This window comes from Camelina sativa, chromosome 11, assembly GCF_000633955.1.
Source record: "Camelina sativa cultivar DH55 chromosome 11, Cs, whole genome shotgun sequence".
Taxonomy (NCBI): domain Eukaryota; kingdom Viridiplantae; phylum Streptophyta; class Magnoliopsida; order Brassicales; family Brassicaceae; genus Camelina; species Camelina sativa.
The window spans coordinates 39511349-39529804 of NC_025695.1; the positions used below are offsets into that span (position 1 = coordinate 39511349).

General features: G+C 41.8%; 3 protein-coding genes and 1 pseudogene across 3 annotated transcripts; 1 reads left to right on the forward strand and 3 right to left on the reverse strand.

The window, feature by feature from the left end:
• Positions 9304-9943, reverse strand: LOC104728783 (putative F-box protein At5g51000). Its single transcript, XM_010447718.1, has 2 exons — positions 9440-9943; positions 9304-9351 (listed from the first exon to the last, which is right to left on the reverse strand). The coding sequence occupies exons 1-2, from the start codon at positions 9941-9943 to the stop codon at positions 9304-9306; spliced, it is 552 nt and encodes a 183-aa protein (XP_010446020.1).
• LOC104728784 lies at positions 10943-12059 on the reverse strand (annotated as a pseudogene).
• Positions 15312-16299, forward strand: LOC104725606. The gene is made up of 4 exons (XM_010444280.2): positions 15312-15646; positions 15733-15791; positions 15896-16013; positions 16100-16299. The coding sequence occupies exons 1-4, from the start codon at positions 15432-15434 to the stop codon at positions 16176-16178; spliced, it is 471 nt and encodes a 156-aa protein (XP_010442582.1). The 5' UTR covers positions 15312-15431; the 3' UTR covers positions 16179-16299.
• LOC104725604 (chromophore lyase CRL, chloroplastic) lies at positions 16284-18280 on the reverse strand. The gene is made up of 9 exons (XM_010444279.2): positions 17937-18280; positions 17777-17826; positions 17503-17563; positions 17359-17394; positions 17205-17255; positions 17035-17127; positions 16842-16946; positions 16656-16748; positions 16284-16525 (listed from the first exon to the last, which is right to left on the reverse strand). The coding sequence occupies exons 1-9, from the start codon at positions 18117-18119 to the stop codon at positions 16385-16387; spliced, it is 813 nt and encodes a 270-aa protein (XP_010442581.1). The 5' UTR covers positions 18120-18280; the 3' UTR covers positions 16284-16384.

Sequence of the window (18456 nt, forward strand, 5' to 3'; positions counted from 1 at the left end):
AATCCAAAAACTTTTGAAGGATCTGGTTGAAAAAACCGACCGTCAGCAGGCAGCAGCTGTCACCTTCTCCGAACGCCTCGAAGGCTTGGAGGGGCGAGTCTCCACTCGTTTCGGTTCGGTTGCCGATCTTTCAGCTTCCCACCGTGCCTATGCTGATCGCGTGGATCTTCTTTCCACCAAACATAATCTACCATGGCGCATTCTGGACTTCACTGGCATAGCCCCGCCGTTCACTCCGCAGCAGGTAACGGCGGTAGCAGCTCCGGGGAATACCAACCCACCTCCAACTGGGGATGGTCGTACCCCGGTCCAACCTGAAATCGTTACCTCTTCGGTACCTTTAGTTCAGATACCTCCCCCTGTAGGAGGGAATCCCTTTCAGGAGAACTCAACCCCATGTGCTACAACCAACCCCGAACTCCATTGGATCTAGGGCGAGATCCGGGACATGCGGTCCATGGTGCACAATGCAACTACCTCAGCACCAGACATCTCTCGAGTAATCGAGGAGTCAAAGCGGACCCCCTTTTCCGACCACATAGCCAGAGTCCGCGTGAAGGACATCGGAAAATGAAAGTTTACTAGTTACGAGGGAAAAGGAGACCCAACTGCACATCTCAAGAGTTTCTTGCTTACAGTAAGTCGAGTGGACCTCGAACCTCACGTAGCAGATGCTGGTTACTGTAACTTGTTTGAAGAAACTTTCTACGGGCCCGCTCTGCTCTGGTTCGGATCCTTGGCGTCTGGCTCCATTAATAACTTTACAGAATTGTCAACGTCTTTCATCAAGCAATACTCGAGCTTGATGGAAACAGCCGTAACGGATGCACAACTTTGGAACCTAAGCCAAAAAGCAGGGGAGTCACTCCGCTCATACATAACTAAGTCTAAGGAGGTCCAAGTCTAGATCCCCGGGCTTTCGGACTCAACCGCCTTGGCCGCCCTGAAGAACGGCCTCTGGCATGAGTCTCGCTTCCGAGAGGAGTTGACTGTGAACCGGTTTGACACCATCCAAGACGCTCTTCATCGACCTTCGAACTGGATAATTACCGAGGAGGAAAAAGCGGCATCTTTCGAGAAGCATAAAGCGGTTTCGAAGCCCCGTTTCGAGGCGCCAATCAAGAAGACACCTCCAGCAACTCTGAAGTCAGGGCTCGGGGCCTTTGCGGTCGATAAATCACCACAGATAGGATCCCCTAGGGGATCCCCTTCTAAGCCATCGTTCTCACCGCGCTCCAAGAGGGGGGTACTCCAAAGCAATAAGTGGGTTCGGGACGAGAACGCCTACTGCAAGCTCCACAAAACCAATGGGCACTCCACTAGGGATTGCAAAAAATTGATGCAACTCCTCGCTGAGAAATTCGTGTTTGGTGAAATGCCGAGTGTGTTAATCGAGGAGCTCGACCCAAAAGCGGCATCTGAACCCGATGAGGACACTCCTCCATCAAAAAAGCCAAGACAAGCAGACGGGGATGCAGGCCCCAAGAAACGAATAGACGTCATCATGGGGGGCTCTTGCCTGTTTTGCAATTCGATAAATGCGATCAAGGATCATCAACGAAAGCTCACCAATCCAGCCCTTAAGCGAGCGAAGCTCGTTACAAGGGACCTGCCCGAGATCACCTTTTCGGAAAAAGAAACTGAGGTTCTAGATTCTCTCCATGACAATGCACTCGTTATTTCACTCGATGTAGCGAACCACGAGGTGTGCCGAATCTTGATTGACACTGGGAGTTCAATAGACTTAATCTTCCTGGAGACCCTTACTAGGATGGGCATCGAAAAGGAACATATCGCATGACCTCCATCACCACTAGTCTCATTCACTAGCGAGAAGTCGATGTCCCTAGGGATAATAACCTTGCCCGTTTTCACTCAAGGCATCGTGAAAAAGGTAGAGTTCACGGTTTTCGACCGACCTGCGGCCTATAACTCGATTCTGGGAACACTCTGGCTGTACCAGATAAAGGCGGTTCCTTCGACGTATCATCAGTGCGTTAAGTTTCCAACTCCTCAGGGAGTCTGAGAAATTCTGGGAAGTCAGAGAGTAGCAAGGAGTTGTTACCTCGCGAGCCATAAGCTCTTGATCCAATAGCAACCACAGTTTGAGGTCGCTAAGAATCCAGTTCGAAAGCAATTGCAAGGCGACCACACAGAAGCTATCTTCATTAAACCTAAGTTCCCGGATCTGGAAATCAAAATAGGGGCTGGACTTGGAGGCGAGCTCCGAACTAGTCTGATTTCCTTTCTCAAAGAGAACATCGTTACCTTCGCTTGGTCAGTTGACGAAATGCAAGGGATAAGCCCCGAAGTCAACTCGCACGAGCTAAATGTGGATCCCACATTTAGGCCAGTAAAACAGAAGCGACGGAAGCTCGGCCCCGAGCAGGCCGAAATTGTCAATAAAGAGGTAGAACGATTATTAAACGCCGGACAGATTCGCGAAGTGAAGTATCCGGAATGGTTGGCCAACACAGTGGTGGTCAAGAAGAAGAACGGGAAGTCACGAGTCTGCGTTGACTTCACCGACCTGAAGAAAGAATGCCCTAAGGACAGTTTCCCACTCCCACACATCGACAGGCTAGTCGAATCCACCTCCGGGCATGAGCTGATATCCTTTTTGGACGCCTTGTCCAGATATAATCAGATCTTCATGAATCAGGACGAACAGGAAAAGACTGCATTCATCACGAACCGCGGAACCTATTGCTGCAAAGTGATGCCATTTGGCCTCAAGAATGCCGGAGCGACCTACCAGCGTTTGGTAAATCGGATGTTCGAGAAGCAGCTCGGAAAAACCATGGAAGTCTATATCGATAACATGCTGGTTAAATCCATGGAATCAAGCTCGCACCTCGATGATTTGAAAACCTGCTTCGAGATCCAAAATCAGTTTGGGATGAAGCTTAATCCCACGAAGTGCACATTCGCCGTTCCGTCACGGGAGTTCCTGGGTTACATCGTGACAGAAAGAGGAATCGAAGCCAACCCAAGGCAGATCAACGCTTTCCTGTCTATGAGTTCCCCGAAGACTATAAGAGAAGTGCAACGCCTCAACGGACGGATAACAATACTTAATCGTTTCATTTCACGCTCAACAGAGAAGTGTTTCCCATTCTATCAATTGTTAAAGAAGGGAGGAAATCATTTCGTGTGGGACGAGAAGTGCGAAGAAGCGTTTTCCCGGCTGAAGACCTACCTGTTCGAGCCTCTAGTCCTAGCGAAGCTGGAGCTTGGTGAACTTCTCTTCCTTTATGTAGCCGTCTCCTCGAGCGCAGTAAGCGGAGTCTTGGTTCGTGAAGAAAGGGGGGGAGCAGAAGCCAATATTTTACATCAATAAGTCCTTCACCGGAGCCGAGTCTAGGTACCCAATGATGGAAAAATTGGCTATGGCAGTCTTAATTTCGGTGAGAAAGTTAAGGCCTTACTTTCAGGCCCATTCGATTGTCGTCCTAACAACGCAACCACTTCGGACGGTGCTCCACAGCCCAAGCCAGTCCGGAAGATTGGCGAAGTAGTTAGTTGAGCTCAGTGAGTACGACATTGAGTTTCGAACTTGCGCAAAGGCACAGGTTCTAGCAGATTTCCTCATCGAGCTCCCGCTTGCCAATGCAGCCACAGACAATACTGATATCCCGTGGACACTGCATGTGGATGGTGCATCTTCCAAAACAGGAGCAAGAATTGGCGTTTGCCTCGTTTCTCCCACCGGCGAAGTGATTGAGCAATCATTCCTCTTAGCCTTCAATGCATCCAACAATGAGGCTGAGTACGAGTCCTTTTTGGCAGGAGACCAATACGATGGAAACTGCAAGCTTTCTACGACTCGCAGCTAGTCACCAGTCAATTCCTGGGAGATTACAAAACTAGGGATGGGCGCATGAAAGCCTACTAAGCTCCAGCCAAGGAATTGGCGGCTAAATTTGACGAGTTTGAGGTCACCAAAATCCCACAGGGTGAAAACTCCGTTGTGGACGCCCTGGCATCGCTAGCTTCAACCTCGGACCCGACGACCACAAGAATTATCCCGGTGGAAGTTATCGAGTACCCAAGTATACGATTGGAAAGTTCGTGCGTCGTCCCCAGGGCGATGAAGAAAAAGTTGGCCGAGGAAGAAGCAGCTCGGGCAGCTACTCCTAGTCTCCCGCCCGAAGAAATTTCACCAACTTTGGTGATGACTCGTATGGACTCAGAGGAACAGGACACCAATACGGAGGTCCTGACTCCGGATATACCTCGGTCGCCAGACCCGAGTCCGCCCATCCTCCCTCACGAACCTTCGAGCAATACGACCACTAACAGCTGGGGGCAGATGATTGGCGGAGCCCGATTTGGGCTTATTTATATAAGGGCGACCTCGCTACTGATAAGTGGGCCGCCAAGAAAGTCAAAATTGACAGTGCACGCTATTGCATTTACAACGGAGCTCTTCTGCGCCGAAGTATGACCGGTCCCTATTTAACGTGTGTTGCTGGGGAATAACCCGCAGCTCTGATGCGCGCCGTTCACAACGGTCCCAATGGGAATCACTCTGGAGATCGGACCCTGGCCTTCAAGATCATGAGGCAGGGATATTTCTGGCCTATGCTCGCTGATTGCGAGGAGTATTCCTGAACTTACGAAAAATGTCAAAAGCATGCGCCATCGATCCATCAGCCTACCAAGCTCTTCTCCTCTATATCAGCGCCCTACCCGTTCATGAGGGTGTCTATGGACATAATTGGCCCCCTACACCGACGACCCAGCGGAGTCCAGTACGTTTTGGCCCTCACTGATTATTTTTCCAAATGGGTCGAAGCAGCAGCCTGCGCAGCGGGGACAAGCGATCAAGTAGAGCAGTTTGTGCTAAAAGGCATAATCTACAGATACAGAATTCCGTACGAAATCGTCACGGATAACGGCCCGCAATTTATCTCCTCGTAGTTCGAGGCTTTCTGTGCAAAGTGGAAGAGACGGCTTAGCAAGTCAACTCCCCGCTATCCACAAGGAAACGGGCAAACCTGAAGAAGCGGCTGGACTCCCGTAAGGGGTGTTGGCCAGACAAACTACAGGTTGTGCTTTGGGTAATCCGGACCAAGCCACGACGAGCTACTAACGAAACACATTTTTCCTTAGTCTACGGAGTTGATGCCGTAGTTCCAGCCGACCTCGAGGTACTCGGGGTTCGGACGACCCTGAACCCACTTCGAGCCACGGAGAACAAGGAATTCCTACGAGACACACTGGACGTCATCAACGAGCGACGGGACCGAGCTCTAGCTCAGATGCAAAATTACCAGAGCGGCGTGGCACGTTATTACAGCTTCAAGGTCCGAGGTAGACCCCTGGTAGTGGGCGACCTAGTCTTGCGAAAGGTCCATGAGAATACTGAGGAGCAAAACGCAAGAAAGCTAGGAATCAATTGGGAAGGACCATACAAAATCACTCGCGAAATGCGAAATGGGGTCTATCAGCTAGAAGATTCGGATGGGAAACCGGTCCTGAGGTCCTACAACTCCTTGCACCTTAAACGTTTTTATAGTTAGCTCGTATGACTATGTATCAAACTACGATTGGCTTGATCCTGATTCGGGTACGTAGGCAGCCCATCTTGGGTCCATCTATCCATTTTTAATAAAATCAAAAGTTAAAGTACTTTTACCAAGGAAACCGAAGTCCTACTTCGTAAAAAAAAAAAAGTCGAAGTCTTACTTCGTAGAAAAACCGGAGTCTGACTTCGTATAATAAATCGGAGTTAAACCTCGTATAATAACTTCGTATAATAAACCGGAGTTAAACTTCGTATAGTAACTTCGTGTAAAAGTAACCGAAGTTACGCTTTATATAGCTCATTAAAACCAAAGCCCTACTTCACAAAACAAAAAAGCCGAAGTCTTACTTCGCAGAAAAACCGGAGCCTGACTTCGTATAATAAACCGGAGCTCCCGAGCGAGTGGTACCTTCGAAGGTGTCTAGTCCCTGGTTCGATATTTGTCCGAAATTAGTTCTGGACTCATCAATGGTGATACTCAAGGGGGGCTCGTTGCATAACAGCTCGGGCGTGTCCACCAAGAGGTCAGAAAATGCAGAGGGGTCAAAGGCATAGAGGGTTACCTTCGAGACTTCTTCATCGGCTTTCTCCTCGTCAGCCCGCAAAATCCCGAGCTCAGCCTCGAGGTCCTGAATTTCCCCCGAGTGATCTCCTCAACCAACATCCGGTTAGCCCTGATCTCGGTGGCTCAGGTCTGAGCTGGGACCAGTTTCTCCCTCTCCTCGAAGTGCACCCTCACTTCCTCAATCAGCGGACAGAGAGTTCGCCTCATCGATTGCCTCTCCTCCTTTCAAACTCTCACGATCTCGCAATTGTTACCTGCTTCCAGGAGGTCGTTGCCGAGTTCGACTTCGTGTAGTTTACTCTTCACGGCTTTTTCGTTCTCTACGGCTTTGTAGTAGAGCTTGCCCGCCTTTTGCAGCTTTCTGCGGAGGTCTTCGTTGGCGACCCCGAGGTCCTAAACTTCCACCTCAGCTTTCTTCATCCGAGCCCGGATCTGTTCAGTCTTCTCCACATTCTTGGCATTGATAGCCTCCACTTTGGTGAACTCTGCCACCTGGGCTTCGAGATCGGCCACCTTCTTCTTCAGGTGGGTCACCTCGGAAATTGATGGGGAGGCGAACAGCTGCTCTTCGTAAGATGCCACTGAGGTGTTAAACTCGATCATCATCTGGGAAAGGCGGATTTAGCTCAAAAAAAAACAAAAATATATATACGTATTTATAAATATGTATTTAGAAAAATGACAATCGCTAACCTCGCCAATTTTGTCCGCGAAGCAAAAAAAGTTCGCACGATTGACCTCGGACATATCAGCAAAGGCTGGAACACGACCTCCAGGCCGGGTGTAGTTCCTCATCAGCTCAGCTGGAGAAGTAGGAGGAGCTACATGAAATGAACGACATTATTCCACCCTAAATTCAGAAAGTGACGGTATATAATACCTACCTACTAGTTTGCGCTTACCTCGAGGTGAGTGGCGGTGTTCATTTGAGGGCAGCTTGCTGGAGGACCCTCCGGACTCCTGAGAACTGGGGGGATCCCTGGATTTCCTCTCCGTAGGGGGAGCCCCGTCTCTCGAGTTGGAGGATTCAGGCTCGGGTCTTCTCAGGATGAGAGGAGGAGGACTCAGGCTCCTTTCTTTTTTTTGACGGCTTGGTCCTCTGCGAGCTCCCTTCAGTAGGGCCCTTCTCCGACAATGGGAGGGGAACCTCAACCTCCTGAGGCTCATCGCTGGAATCAGCAATGACAATCACAGGGGCTTCAGTGGAACCAGAGGGGGGAATGGGAGCCTCACTCACTTCAGTGGAACCAGAGGGGCGAAGAGGCAGATGAGTTGGCATCCTTAGCAGGAATGCGAGCTTTGCCCACGGCGAGAGCAGCAGCCATTTGCCTCTTCGCCTCTTTTTCGGCATTTTCGAGTTCCTTCTTGAAAGCCCTCTATTCCCGGTAGCCCATTGAAGAGGTGTCGTGCACTTGGGGGGGCGAAGAGCGGACTAAAGAACGCCTCCTAAGCCTAGCTCTGGACTCTCTAATCCTCTCACACGAGAACGAATCCCAGGCAATCTGACCTTGGCTACAGAACCGAGAAAAGAACTCAACAAAGGTAGGGGAAAGGTTGCCTCGTTTGAAGTGAGCTGAAATAAAAAGAAGCGAAATGGTTAGGAACAAAAGTCAAAGATACCAAATATAGAGTAGAGTACACCACGCTACCAATTTTCGAAGTCCACTTCGATACGAACGAGCCAGTGAGGTGTCCGAAGGGAGTTCGCTAACCGGAAAGAAAAAGAATGACTTGCGCCATTTCTCGTCTTTTTCAGGAAGGTCATCAAAGACCTTCAGTCCGGAGAGCGGACTCACGTATAGAGTGCTTCTGGTCCGACCCGTCTTTACGGTATAGACATGGAGGAAATCGGATAAGGAGAGCGAATAGTTAAACTCCTCCCCCAAGGTTTGAAGACAGAGAATGGTCCGAACAAAGTTCAGGCATATCTGGGGGAGAGCGAAGCCTAGCTCGAACATCATCCGTACGATGAGTTCGGGAAGCGGAAACGACAGACCATAGGCGGAGAAAAAGCTCTCGAACGCGCAACAGTAATCGGGAGGAGGGTTCTCCGGAGATTCATGAGCCTCCGGAAACCGGATTTCGATCTCTGAGGGAATCCCGGTGGATCCTCTGACCTTGGCCATGTCGTCCGCGGAGAGAATGGACAGCGGATGCGGACCGAAGACGTCGGGGATGAGTGGTTTTACGACCTTACTCGGGGTAGATTTCGGAGGAAACATCGCTTTAGACGGAGGAAGAGGAAGATAAAACTAGAAACAGAGATCTGAATTATTTTCCGACGAGAGAGAAAGAGCAGAAGAGAAGAAAGCAAATAATAGTTTCAGAGATAATGAAATCAGGAAGGATGGATTACCTTTATACACCGGGATGAAGAAAAGTAATGATTGCCTGGGAAAGCAAGAAGTCCCGGTTCATTGTCCTCTCTCTCTTATAGCGTGTTAGGTCTTCCTTTGGGCCCCAAAACTTGTTCGGGAAGGCAAATCTCATAACTACCACGATCAAATCATGAGATAAAGGATATATTCAGTTTCCCGAAACAGCTAACCAAAGATCAAAAGTCCCCCGAGCTGGTCAGCTCGGAGCACTTGGGGGGCAAATGTTGGTACCACGATTAACCACTTCGGGTTATGGGTCGAGGCCCAAGACAGACTGATGAAATGGGCCCAGGCCGAAAGCGGAAGTAGTCCGCCAAGCCCGACAAGCGAAGAGAAGCGGAGCAAAGCGGTCTCCCGCGTCACTTCGGAGATCGGGGAACGGTCAAAGATTCCCTATATTAATTAGCTTAAATGAAAACGCGAGATTTACAGAGTGAATTGATTCCGCATTTAATTGTAATGGAACGATATAAGTAAAGGAGTGGGGAGATTGTAAAGGGGATAGAAAAAACTTTGATTAGAGCAATAACATCCATTTTCCATTTTACAACACCTAATCTCTAGATTCAGTTCGGAATTACAACATTGATAGGATCCTCCGCTCGGAAAAACACTTCGGAAGGAGAACTCAGTTTCGGTTCTCACAACAACCACAAATACAAGCTAGATTCTGTTTAAGAATCATGAAAACCATGAAAGTTCATTGATACAGGAAAAAAAATATATAGAAACAGAAAAAATTGAACAGTCTTGCTCAAAAAGATGAGAACGCGTACGCTTAAGATATATGTATGAATGAAAAAGGTATTTGATGTAAACTATATAATAGACTAATATATCATCACTTTCTTTTTGTCGTCTTTTGCCTCTTGCAAGTACTGGAGATTTGCACCGAACTTGGAACGTAAGTTTCCAACTTTTGTTTTCTCTAAGATCCACTTTTTTGTAGTATCCATTCTCACCAACCTTGTAAGCTTTGTAGTTCATCCATGGGGAGTGCAACTTCAAGATTTTGTGGTTGTTGTTGTTGTCGTATCCTATAGCAAACTTGTCTATCATTAATAAGAACTCGTTTCTAGGACGTTGGATCCACCTGATTTGACCCAAATATGGGTTCCAAACCATGAGCCTGATCAAGTCTTTCTCAGTGACGCATAACAATAAGCCATCACAATGATACACTTCAGATATTGTAACTTGATTGAGTTTACCTATTTGCTTTATAGATGAATCTACCAAGTCTTTGTGGTTATGGAGATTGACGCTCATTAAACAAGCCTTCGAATGGCATATCATGACCGCCATAGCCTCCTTGGCTTCTTTACCATAATACTTCTTTGTTAAGTTCGGATCTTTCGATGAATCATTCCATCGTTTGCATGTAGATCTCACTGCTCTCAAAGATGTTATTGGAACCCTAGAGAGTATCTCTTCTACCAAATCCAGAGGAAGATCGGACATCGCCGTCATTGTTACAAATAGAGATTAGGGTTTTCACCTTTCACGCTTGCACTTGCACACACGACTCTTTTACTTTTATTTAAAAAAAAAGTAAAAGAATATTTACGAAGAAATAAAATAATATGTAGGTAACCCGTTAACAAAAAAAAAAAAAAAAGAAGAAAAAAAAAAAGGACACAACTACAAATACAAGATTCTGTTCAAGGACCAAATCAGGTAATTGTAAACTCCAAAGTTTTGTTTCTGATCAGCAAAAAGCACAGGTTTTAGTTTTTTTTAATGGTACATTGATTTGATGATCAGATACAACATTCTAAAATAGTAAAATATCTTAGATGTGGCCTTATTGTTGGAAGTTTTGGGAGGGTTGATTTTGAGAATTTAAAAGTTTTAGGACTAATTTGGAATAAATAGAATTTGTGATTATCATTTTATCCTACTCAGGTGGCAGTTATGTGTCTTATTAGATCAGAAGGTATAATTGTTATAAAAAAAATGAGAGAAAAAAGATCCAATCTGCCGGAATCGAACCAGCGACCTAAAGATTATCTGTTGTAAACAACTACAATCTTCCGCTCTCTACCAACTGAGCTAAGGTCGGTTTGTTGCAAGTGTTCAACAACTTTTAAATATAACATCATATCTCTTTATAGTTTATACGAAGGGTATTGGTAGAGGTCAAGAGATGAAATGAAAGTCTCAATTTTAGTCTTTGTATTTTAAACAACATCTCAGGTTATATCCAGATGCAAAGAGAGTTTTAGGCCTTTAATTTGGCTTTAACATGTGATACATATATAATCACAAAAAAAAAGAACATGAGGAGGATGGACGTATTTTCAAGATCACAACCACAAATACAAGCTAGATTCTGTTCAAGAATAGAAACAGAAATAATTGAACAGTCTTGTTCAAAAAGATGAGAACGCTTGAGGAAAGGAAAAAAAAAAAGCATAAATATATGAATGAAAAAGGTATTTGATATAAACTATATAATAGACTAATATATCATCTCTTTCTTTTTGTCTTTTGCCTCTTGCAAAGTACTGGGAACCTTACTGGAGATTTGCACCGAACTTGGAACATAAGAGCACATAAGTATCCAACTTTTGTTTTCTCTAAGATCCACTTCTTTGTAGTATCCATTCTCACCAACCATGTAAGCTTTGTAGTTACTTGCACTTCTGTCTAAGTCAAAAATCATTGCTACTTTCTTCTTCTCGTCGACGAAGAAACTCCCATACGGAAACCGATATTTTTCAGTCAACGGTGTGATCATATCAACTTTTAAGAAGTTCCTCCACGACACTATATTGTGCTCAATCTTAGTTGTAATCCATATTCCAAACTCATATTTTTTCCACTTCTTAAAAAACACTGCAAGCTTTTCTTCTCTAACAACAGATATTTGGACATATGCATCCTTAGGAATAGAGTGAAATGGAAGAGGGAGACGTGGTCCAAATGTCTCACTTGTGAAATCAAAACAGACTAAAAATTCTTCAGTCTCTTCCAAACTTCTCCTGGCAATTAAGTAGGTATTTCCTTTTAAGTTAACAATACCCCGGCGATATTTATAACGGTCGGTAGTGACACCAAGAAACCTCCATGAACTAGACTTAAAATCGTAGATTTCTCCATTAGGCCATGAGTGCAACTTCAAGATTTTGTGGTTGTTGTTGCTGTCGTATCCTATAGCATACGTGTCTATCATAAATCCTAACTCGTTTCTAGGACATTGGATCCACCTGATTTGACCCAAATATGGGTTCCAAACCATGAGCCTCAAGACTTTCTCATCAGTGAGGCATAACAATAAGCCATCACAATGATACACACTAGATATTTTAACTTGATTGAGTTTACCTATTTGCTTTATAGATGAATCTACCAAGTCTTTGTGGTCTTGGAGATTGACGCTCATTAAACAAGCCTTTGAATGACATATCATGACCGCCATAGTCTCATTGGCTTCTTTACCATAATACTTCTTTGTTAACCTCGGATCTTTCGATGAATCATTCCATCGTTTGCATGTAGATCTCACTGCTCTCAAAGATGTTATTGGAACCCTAGAAAGTATCTCTTCAACCAAATCCAGAGGAAGATCGGACATCACCGTCATTGTTTCAAATAGAGATTAGGATTTTCAGCTTTCACGCTTGCACTTGCACACACGACTCTTTTTTATATAAAAAGTAGAATAAAAATTACCAAAAAATAAAATAATATGTAGCTCTTTAACAAAAAGAAAAAGATAAGAGAAAGATAAATAAATGTATATCCCGTTTAATAATAATATAAAAAAAAAAAGAGAGATCACAACTACAAATACAAGATTCTGTTCAACAGTTCAAGGACCAAGTCAGGTAACTGTAAACTCCAAGTTTAGTTTCTGATCAGCAAAACCAGTCTTGTTCAAAAGGACATCATGAGAAGAACATATGAGGGAAGAGAAAAAACATGAATGAATGAAAAGGTATTTTTGTGAACTATATAATAAATATACTAATATATAATTCTCTTTTGCATCTTGCAAGTACACATAGGCTCACATATAGTTTCACCGAGATCCACTTTTTTGTAGTGTCCACCCTCTCCGACCATGCAAGCTTTGAAGTTCCCCAGACGCTGTACATTCTATATCACAATCACCGCCACTTTCGTCTTCTCGTCGACGAAGAAACTTAGAAACTTCCTCTTAAATCAAAAAATATTTCATAAGTTATCATATCAACTTTTAAGAAATTAAATGGCTCCACGACACTTCATTGGGCTCAATCTTATTTGTAAACCATATCTCTATCTCTAATGCGTCATACCTCCTAGATAACATTGCAAGAGAACGAATTACAGAATCGTCTGCCGGTCCGGCATTTACTATTGCCCTACGCAGAACTTAAAAACATGCATTTTTATATATTACCAAAAAATTATAACCAATAGTATATAAAATTTTATGTTTAATGTTTTGAAATTTTATAAACACAAACAAAAGACAAAACTTATATTTGATGAAAAGGTTTATCTAATAGTTTAACAAATCAAATTATTAACTCAAAAGGGAAAAAATCAAAACCAAAACTAACAATTAACCTCAAAAACTATGATTTGCACTTAAATTAAAGCCCACATTTTTGTAAAAGTCCTTAGATATATATAAAATTCTATAAAAAATTTACAAAAAAATACCCTAAATTTTTTGATGTCCTAATCTTTTGCTTAAGTTGCTTGTCCTATGGGCCGGCCCTGTTAGTCCCCACGAGGATGGCATGTCAGAGGATGGCTCCAAAATCTCTCTCTTGTAAACTCGTTTCTAGATTGGATCCACCTGGTTTGACCTGGTTCCAAACAATAAGCCGTTGTAGTGAATTACTGCATATACTGACTTGTTTTAGTTTACCTATTTTCTTCATAAATGGATCTACCTAGCTAGTCTTTATTGTTATGGAGATTGACGCTCAGTAAACAAGCCGTTGAATCACATTTCATGATCACCATAACCTCCTTGGCTTCTTTTCCACAATGCTTTAAGCTCGGATCTTTGGAAAAAGTGTGCCGTAGTTTACAAGTGGATCTCATTGCTCCTAAAGAAGTCATTGGAACCCTAGACAATATCTCCTCCACCAAATCATGCGAAAGATCAGATATCGACGTCATTGTTTTCAAGGGTTATAAACTTTGTCGCTTGAGCATAAGTGAATAACCTAACAATAAATTTTAGCACTAAAATAGTCTTTCGAGGAGTTGGTAAAAAAGAACTTTAAGTGATTATTATGTTAGAATAACAATTCTTATGTTGTTCAATTATAAATTTTAAAAACTAATAAAATATAATTTTATTTAACCGGTGATTTGAAATTTTATAATTATTGAAAGCATTTTGAAAATTATATTTTTAATGAATTTAATAGATTTTAAAAGATTTCTATATTTAAAAATACATAAGTTTTTTTTTTTTTTTTGGCAAACAAAAATACATAAGTTTAAAATCTCATATTTTTAAGTGGGATTTGGGAAGGATTTATAATAAATCATAATACTTTCCCTAAAATCATCAAAGTCATATTAAACTCCACTAAACTTCAACTCATTTGAATTATAGAATTGAATACACTCCCTTAATTTATAAGAAAACATTATTTAAAATTTTAATTATCTTAATTATTCTATAAAGCTTGGTTTTCAAAGTTAGTACCTTACATGATTGCCACACATATTTTTCCCTAAAGAAATAGGCTACCTAATTAAACTAAAATATATTTTAATATATTTTGATAAAAATAATTGATATATATATATATATATATGTGTGTGTGTGTGTTTTAAACTTTACTCACATTTCATAAACTTTTCAATTTTAAAAACATCTACCACTTCTAGATATCAATAAATTTAAATAAGAAAAAAATCTTTGTAACTACAATAAAACTTCTATAAATTAATAAGGTCGGGACCATAAAATTTTATTAATTTATAAAGGTTTTAATTTATCGATAAATTAATATTTTATTAATTTATGAAGAGCTTTTCTCATTTTCATAACTTTGAAAAAAAAAATTTACAAAAAAAGATACTTTTGTTATAATTTACATTTTTAAAGAATTTTCTTAATATATAATTTTGGCTATCGTAATTGGGTAAATGTCAATTGTTTACTAGATTATCTAAGTAAAAATGATAAACGCTAAAAGTTTAGAAGAAAATGTTACTACTATCATTCATGATAATGATGGAATCGAAGAAGATATTATGATACCTTTAGAACCAATTACTAAAGAAGCAATTATCGCATCTAGGACTCTCTATAAATTTTGGATTTGAGAAGACAACAACGAAAAAATTAGAGATGGGCTCCAACAAAAATGCAAATTCAAAAATAGGCAAACAAAATCATATTTCACTAGATTTATATATATATATATATATATATATTAGTTTATTTGATTATTAATTTATGATATTGATTGGACCATATTTTTACATAGGATTTCCAAAAAAATTATTATCTTATTATTATATAGAAATGTGTCATTTTTTACACTGGCCCACCTCAAAACCAGAAAAATTTAATAATTTAAAGCGAATATTAATTTAAAAAGTATTAATTTATAGAAGTTATATTGATATAACACACATATTATTTTGATATAAAACGAAGTGCATAGAATAAAAAGAATTTTAGGATGAGGTAGATAGCTAAATTGTATCGTAAAAGGTAAAAATTCGATCTAAGATTTAAAAAAATCTAAATAAAAGTATGCTAGTTACCACCTTTTTGTCTTTCTTTTTCTAAAATGAGGGGATTTTCATACATAAATTATAGGAGATTTTTTATATCAACACCAAATCTGACGTGGCTAGTGAGAGGGCTTGTGAGGAGCACACTCTTCCACATCTTTCCCACTCTTCTTGTATTCTACACTCTTCCTTCTTATCACTTTCCTCTCTTCTCCTCTGATCCAACCACCACACTTTTGACTTTTTTTTTCTCAAAATGGCGATGCAGCTTCCTCCGACGACTCTTTACGCCGGAAGATCCTCCGTCGTCTTACCTCCGACGACTCCAACCCTCCAAAGATCATCTTTCTTGCCTTACTACTCGTTAAGGCTACTTGGCAACAAGAAGTCTATTTCCAAATCTTCATCCTCTGCTCCTAGATTCTCCATGCGTGTCTCCTCCAAGCAAGCCTATATCTGCCGTGATTGCGGGTCTGTTTCAATCTTGATCTCTCTGCTTCAGTGTCTGTTAACATACAAAACTTGTTTATCATCTCTGTGTCTTGATATTTATGCAGGTATATTTACAATGATAGAACTCCATTTGATAAGTTGCCTGATAACTATTTCTGTCCAGGTATCGTGATTCATGTTTAAAGAGTGGACAAGCAAGTTATTGCCTTTGACCAGTTTTGTAGGAAGTGGGTTTGGTTTCAATGGGTTTAAGGTCTTTGTTTGCAGTGTGTGCTGCTCCGAAACGGCGGTTTAGACCGTACATGCCGGATGTGAGCAAGAATGTCAATGACAAGGATGTGAGAAAGGCTAGAAAAGCTGAGCTCCAAAAAGACGAAGCTGTCGGGTAAGTAAAACTGATCCTCCTTTCTCATCAATTTCGCATCTTTGGCACTCTGGTTTTGATACATACGTGTTCTGGTAATCATGCAGCAAGGCGTTGCCTATAGCAATTGCGGTTGGTGTTTTAGCTCTCGCGGCTCTTTATTTCTATGTCAACAACACCTCATGAATGCAGCACCAAGACGGCTACTATTTTTTTGCTTCTGAAAACATTTTTGTTTTGTATTAACATTCATCTTCTATTTGTGAACACTAATGAAGTAAAGTATTCAGCTTTCTATGTACCAAAACTGTATTGAAAGTTGCCAAGATGAATAGAGTGGGTAAGGTAAGTGTGATACAGAGGAAATTAACAATTGTAAAGGGGTAAAACAGCTAGTCTTGCAAGATGAGGGATCCTTGAATTGGTTTATCGATTGAAGATTGATATAGGATGTTCAAAGCAGACAAGTTTTCATTGACGCTCGAGGATGTCGCTGGCTTGAACTCGTATGGACCTTGCTTTGGCCCCCAAACCTGCCATGTTCCAAACCAAAACCCATTTCATATAAGATTGAAGTTTGATGAGCAATTGTCAGTAGTAGTAAGCATATCTTGACAAAGTCCGATGCTACAATCTGATAAGAGTGAGAAAGATGGGATGAACCTGGTTTCGATTCTCATCAAAGCCACGATCCCATAGGTGTATCTCATTGTTTTTCAGGACCGCAAGATCTGAAGTAGAATAGCTAGCCCCATTCTGCAATCCGAGAAAGAAACGAGAGTGTTTGAGTGTGAGAAAAAAGATGAGCTTAAAACCAAGATACAATGACTTTTCTTATACGAACAATACCCATGAATTTGGAAATCCATCAGGTGAAGTTGAGCCTTCGTACAAGCAGCGTTTCCCACGGTCACAAGAATTGAGATGTATAGTTGTCAAATGCTCCCCGATGTCCTGTTATGATGATCCATACTAAGCTTGATTTCCATAAAACCAAAGATCTCTTCACACCTCTATCAATCTAACAAACCTCAAGACTTACACCAATAACTTCTTCCGGTAGGGGGCGTTGATCCTTAGGGCGGTCACAGAAATTTTTGTACTCCTCAGCATCTCTAATCGCATATGAACTTACCTAGCATTAAACACATCTTAAAACTCTTGTTGTATTGGTGGAATACATAAGAAGATCACAACACCTCATATCCTCACCTCAACATCACATTTCAGTTCTTTTGGACACGGCTTAACCATATATAATCTCTGGAATCAAACACAAAAAAGAAGGTCTGAGACTTTAGCAACCCAATACTTTTTCCTAATGGAACCAAACAAGAGACAATCTGTGAAGGGAATGAATGCATACTTGACGAAAAGGTTTCTGCGGAGTCCTCCAAAATGCCTGAGAAAAAAAAAGAGAGAAAAGATCGGCATAAACATGGAGGAAAGAAACACATTTACACATCGATCTGCATAGTGCAAGAAAGAAGTAAGAGATCAATTCAATCACCTGTTCGAGATACAAAACCTCAGAACCATCCACCATTTCAGCAGCAGGGCAACTCAGCATTCTGTACAACTATTACAAACTCAGATTCTTGACACAAACTAGAGACAGAGATATCAAACAGTTACAATCTTGAAACAATATCCTAAACAGAGATACCAAAGTCTAAATTTACAAGGACTGAAACTAATTCCTAACCAAATCTTGATATAGCCACACTAAGCAGAGCTCAAGGTTTTAGGATCTTTCTGTATGATGAAACAAGTTTGAGATAAACCTTATGTTGAAGTAATTGTCAGGATCCCTTGACGCTTGCTCCCTCGAAAACTTCAAACCCATGTGACAAAAACCTCAAAAATCAGAACTTTAGAAGATGAAATCAGAGTTGAAGAAACCTAAATTTGCAAAAGCTTTGACATTGTGGGCAACAGACAAACCTTCTCTCCGGTGAGAGAGCGAGAGACGACGCGAGCGTGATCCCTACGAGTAGTGGATTTAGTGAGACGTTTGATGAGAAGAGCACCGCCAGCAAGAACCAGAGTTTTAATCACCAGACCACGAGCCCGGCTCCACCCATTCGAGCTTGATTCTGGATCCGAACCCGACTCGGAGGTACCCATAAAAGCTTTCAAATTTAGTTGAAGGATTCCATCTTTAGTGTCTATTTGTTTCTCCGGAGCTGAAGTTATATTTTTGCCGATTAGAAAGAAGTCGCGAAGAAGAGGAGGAGGAAGGAGGGTTTTTGTGACGATCGACGTTTTGATTTTGTGTGTCTCCGAACCAGTGGGGAGATTGTTTGCCACGTGTAACCCTTTCCATCTTCTATTTTTCTTCACCTTGTAAATTTGTTGTTTTTTGGGTTTTTAATCCGGTCCGAACTAAACCGAATATGAATCAAACTACAGAATGTATTTAATAGTATGGTTTTTGTTTAAAATTTACAAATTCAATGTTTGA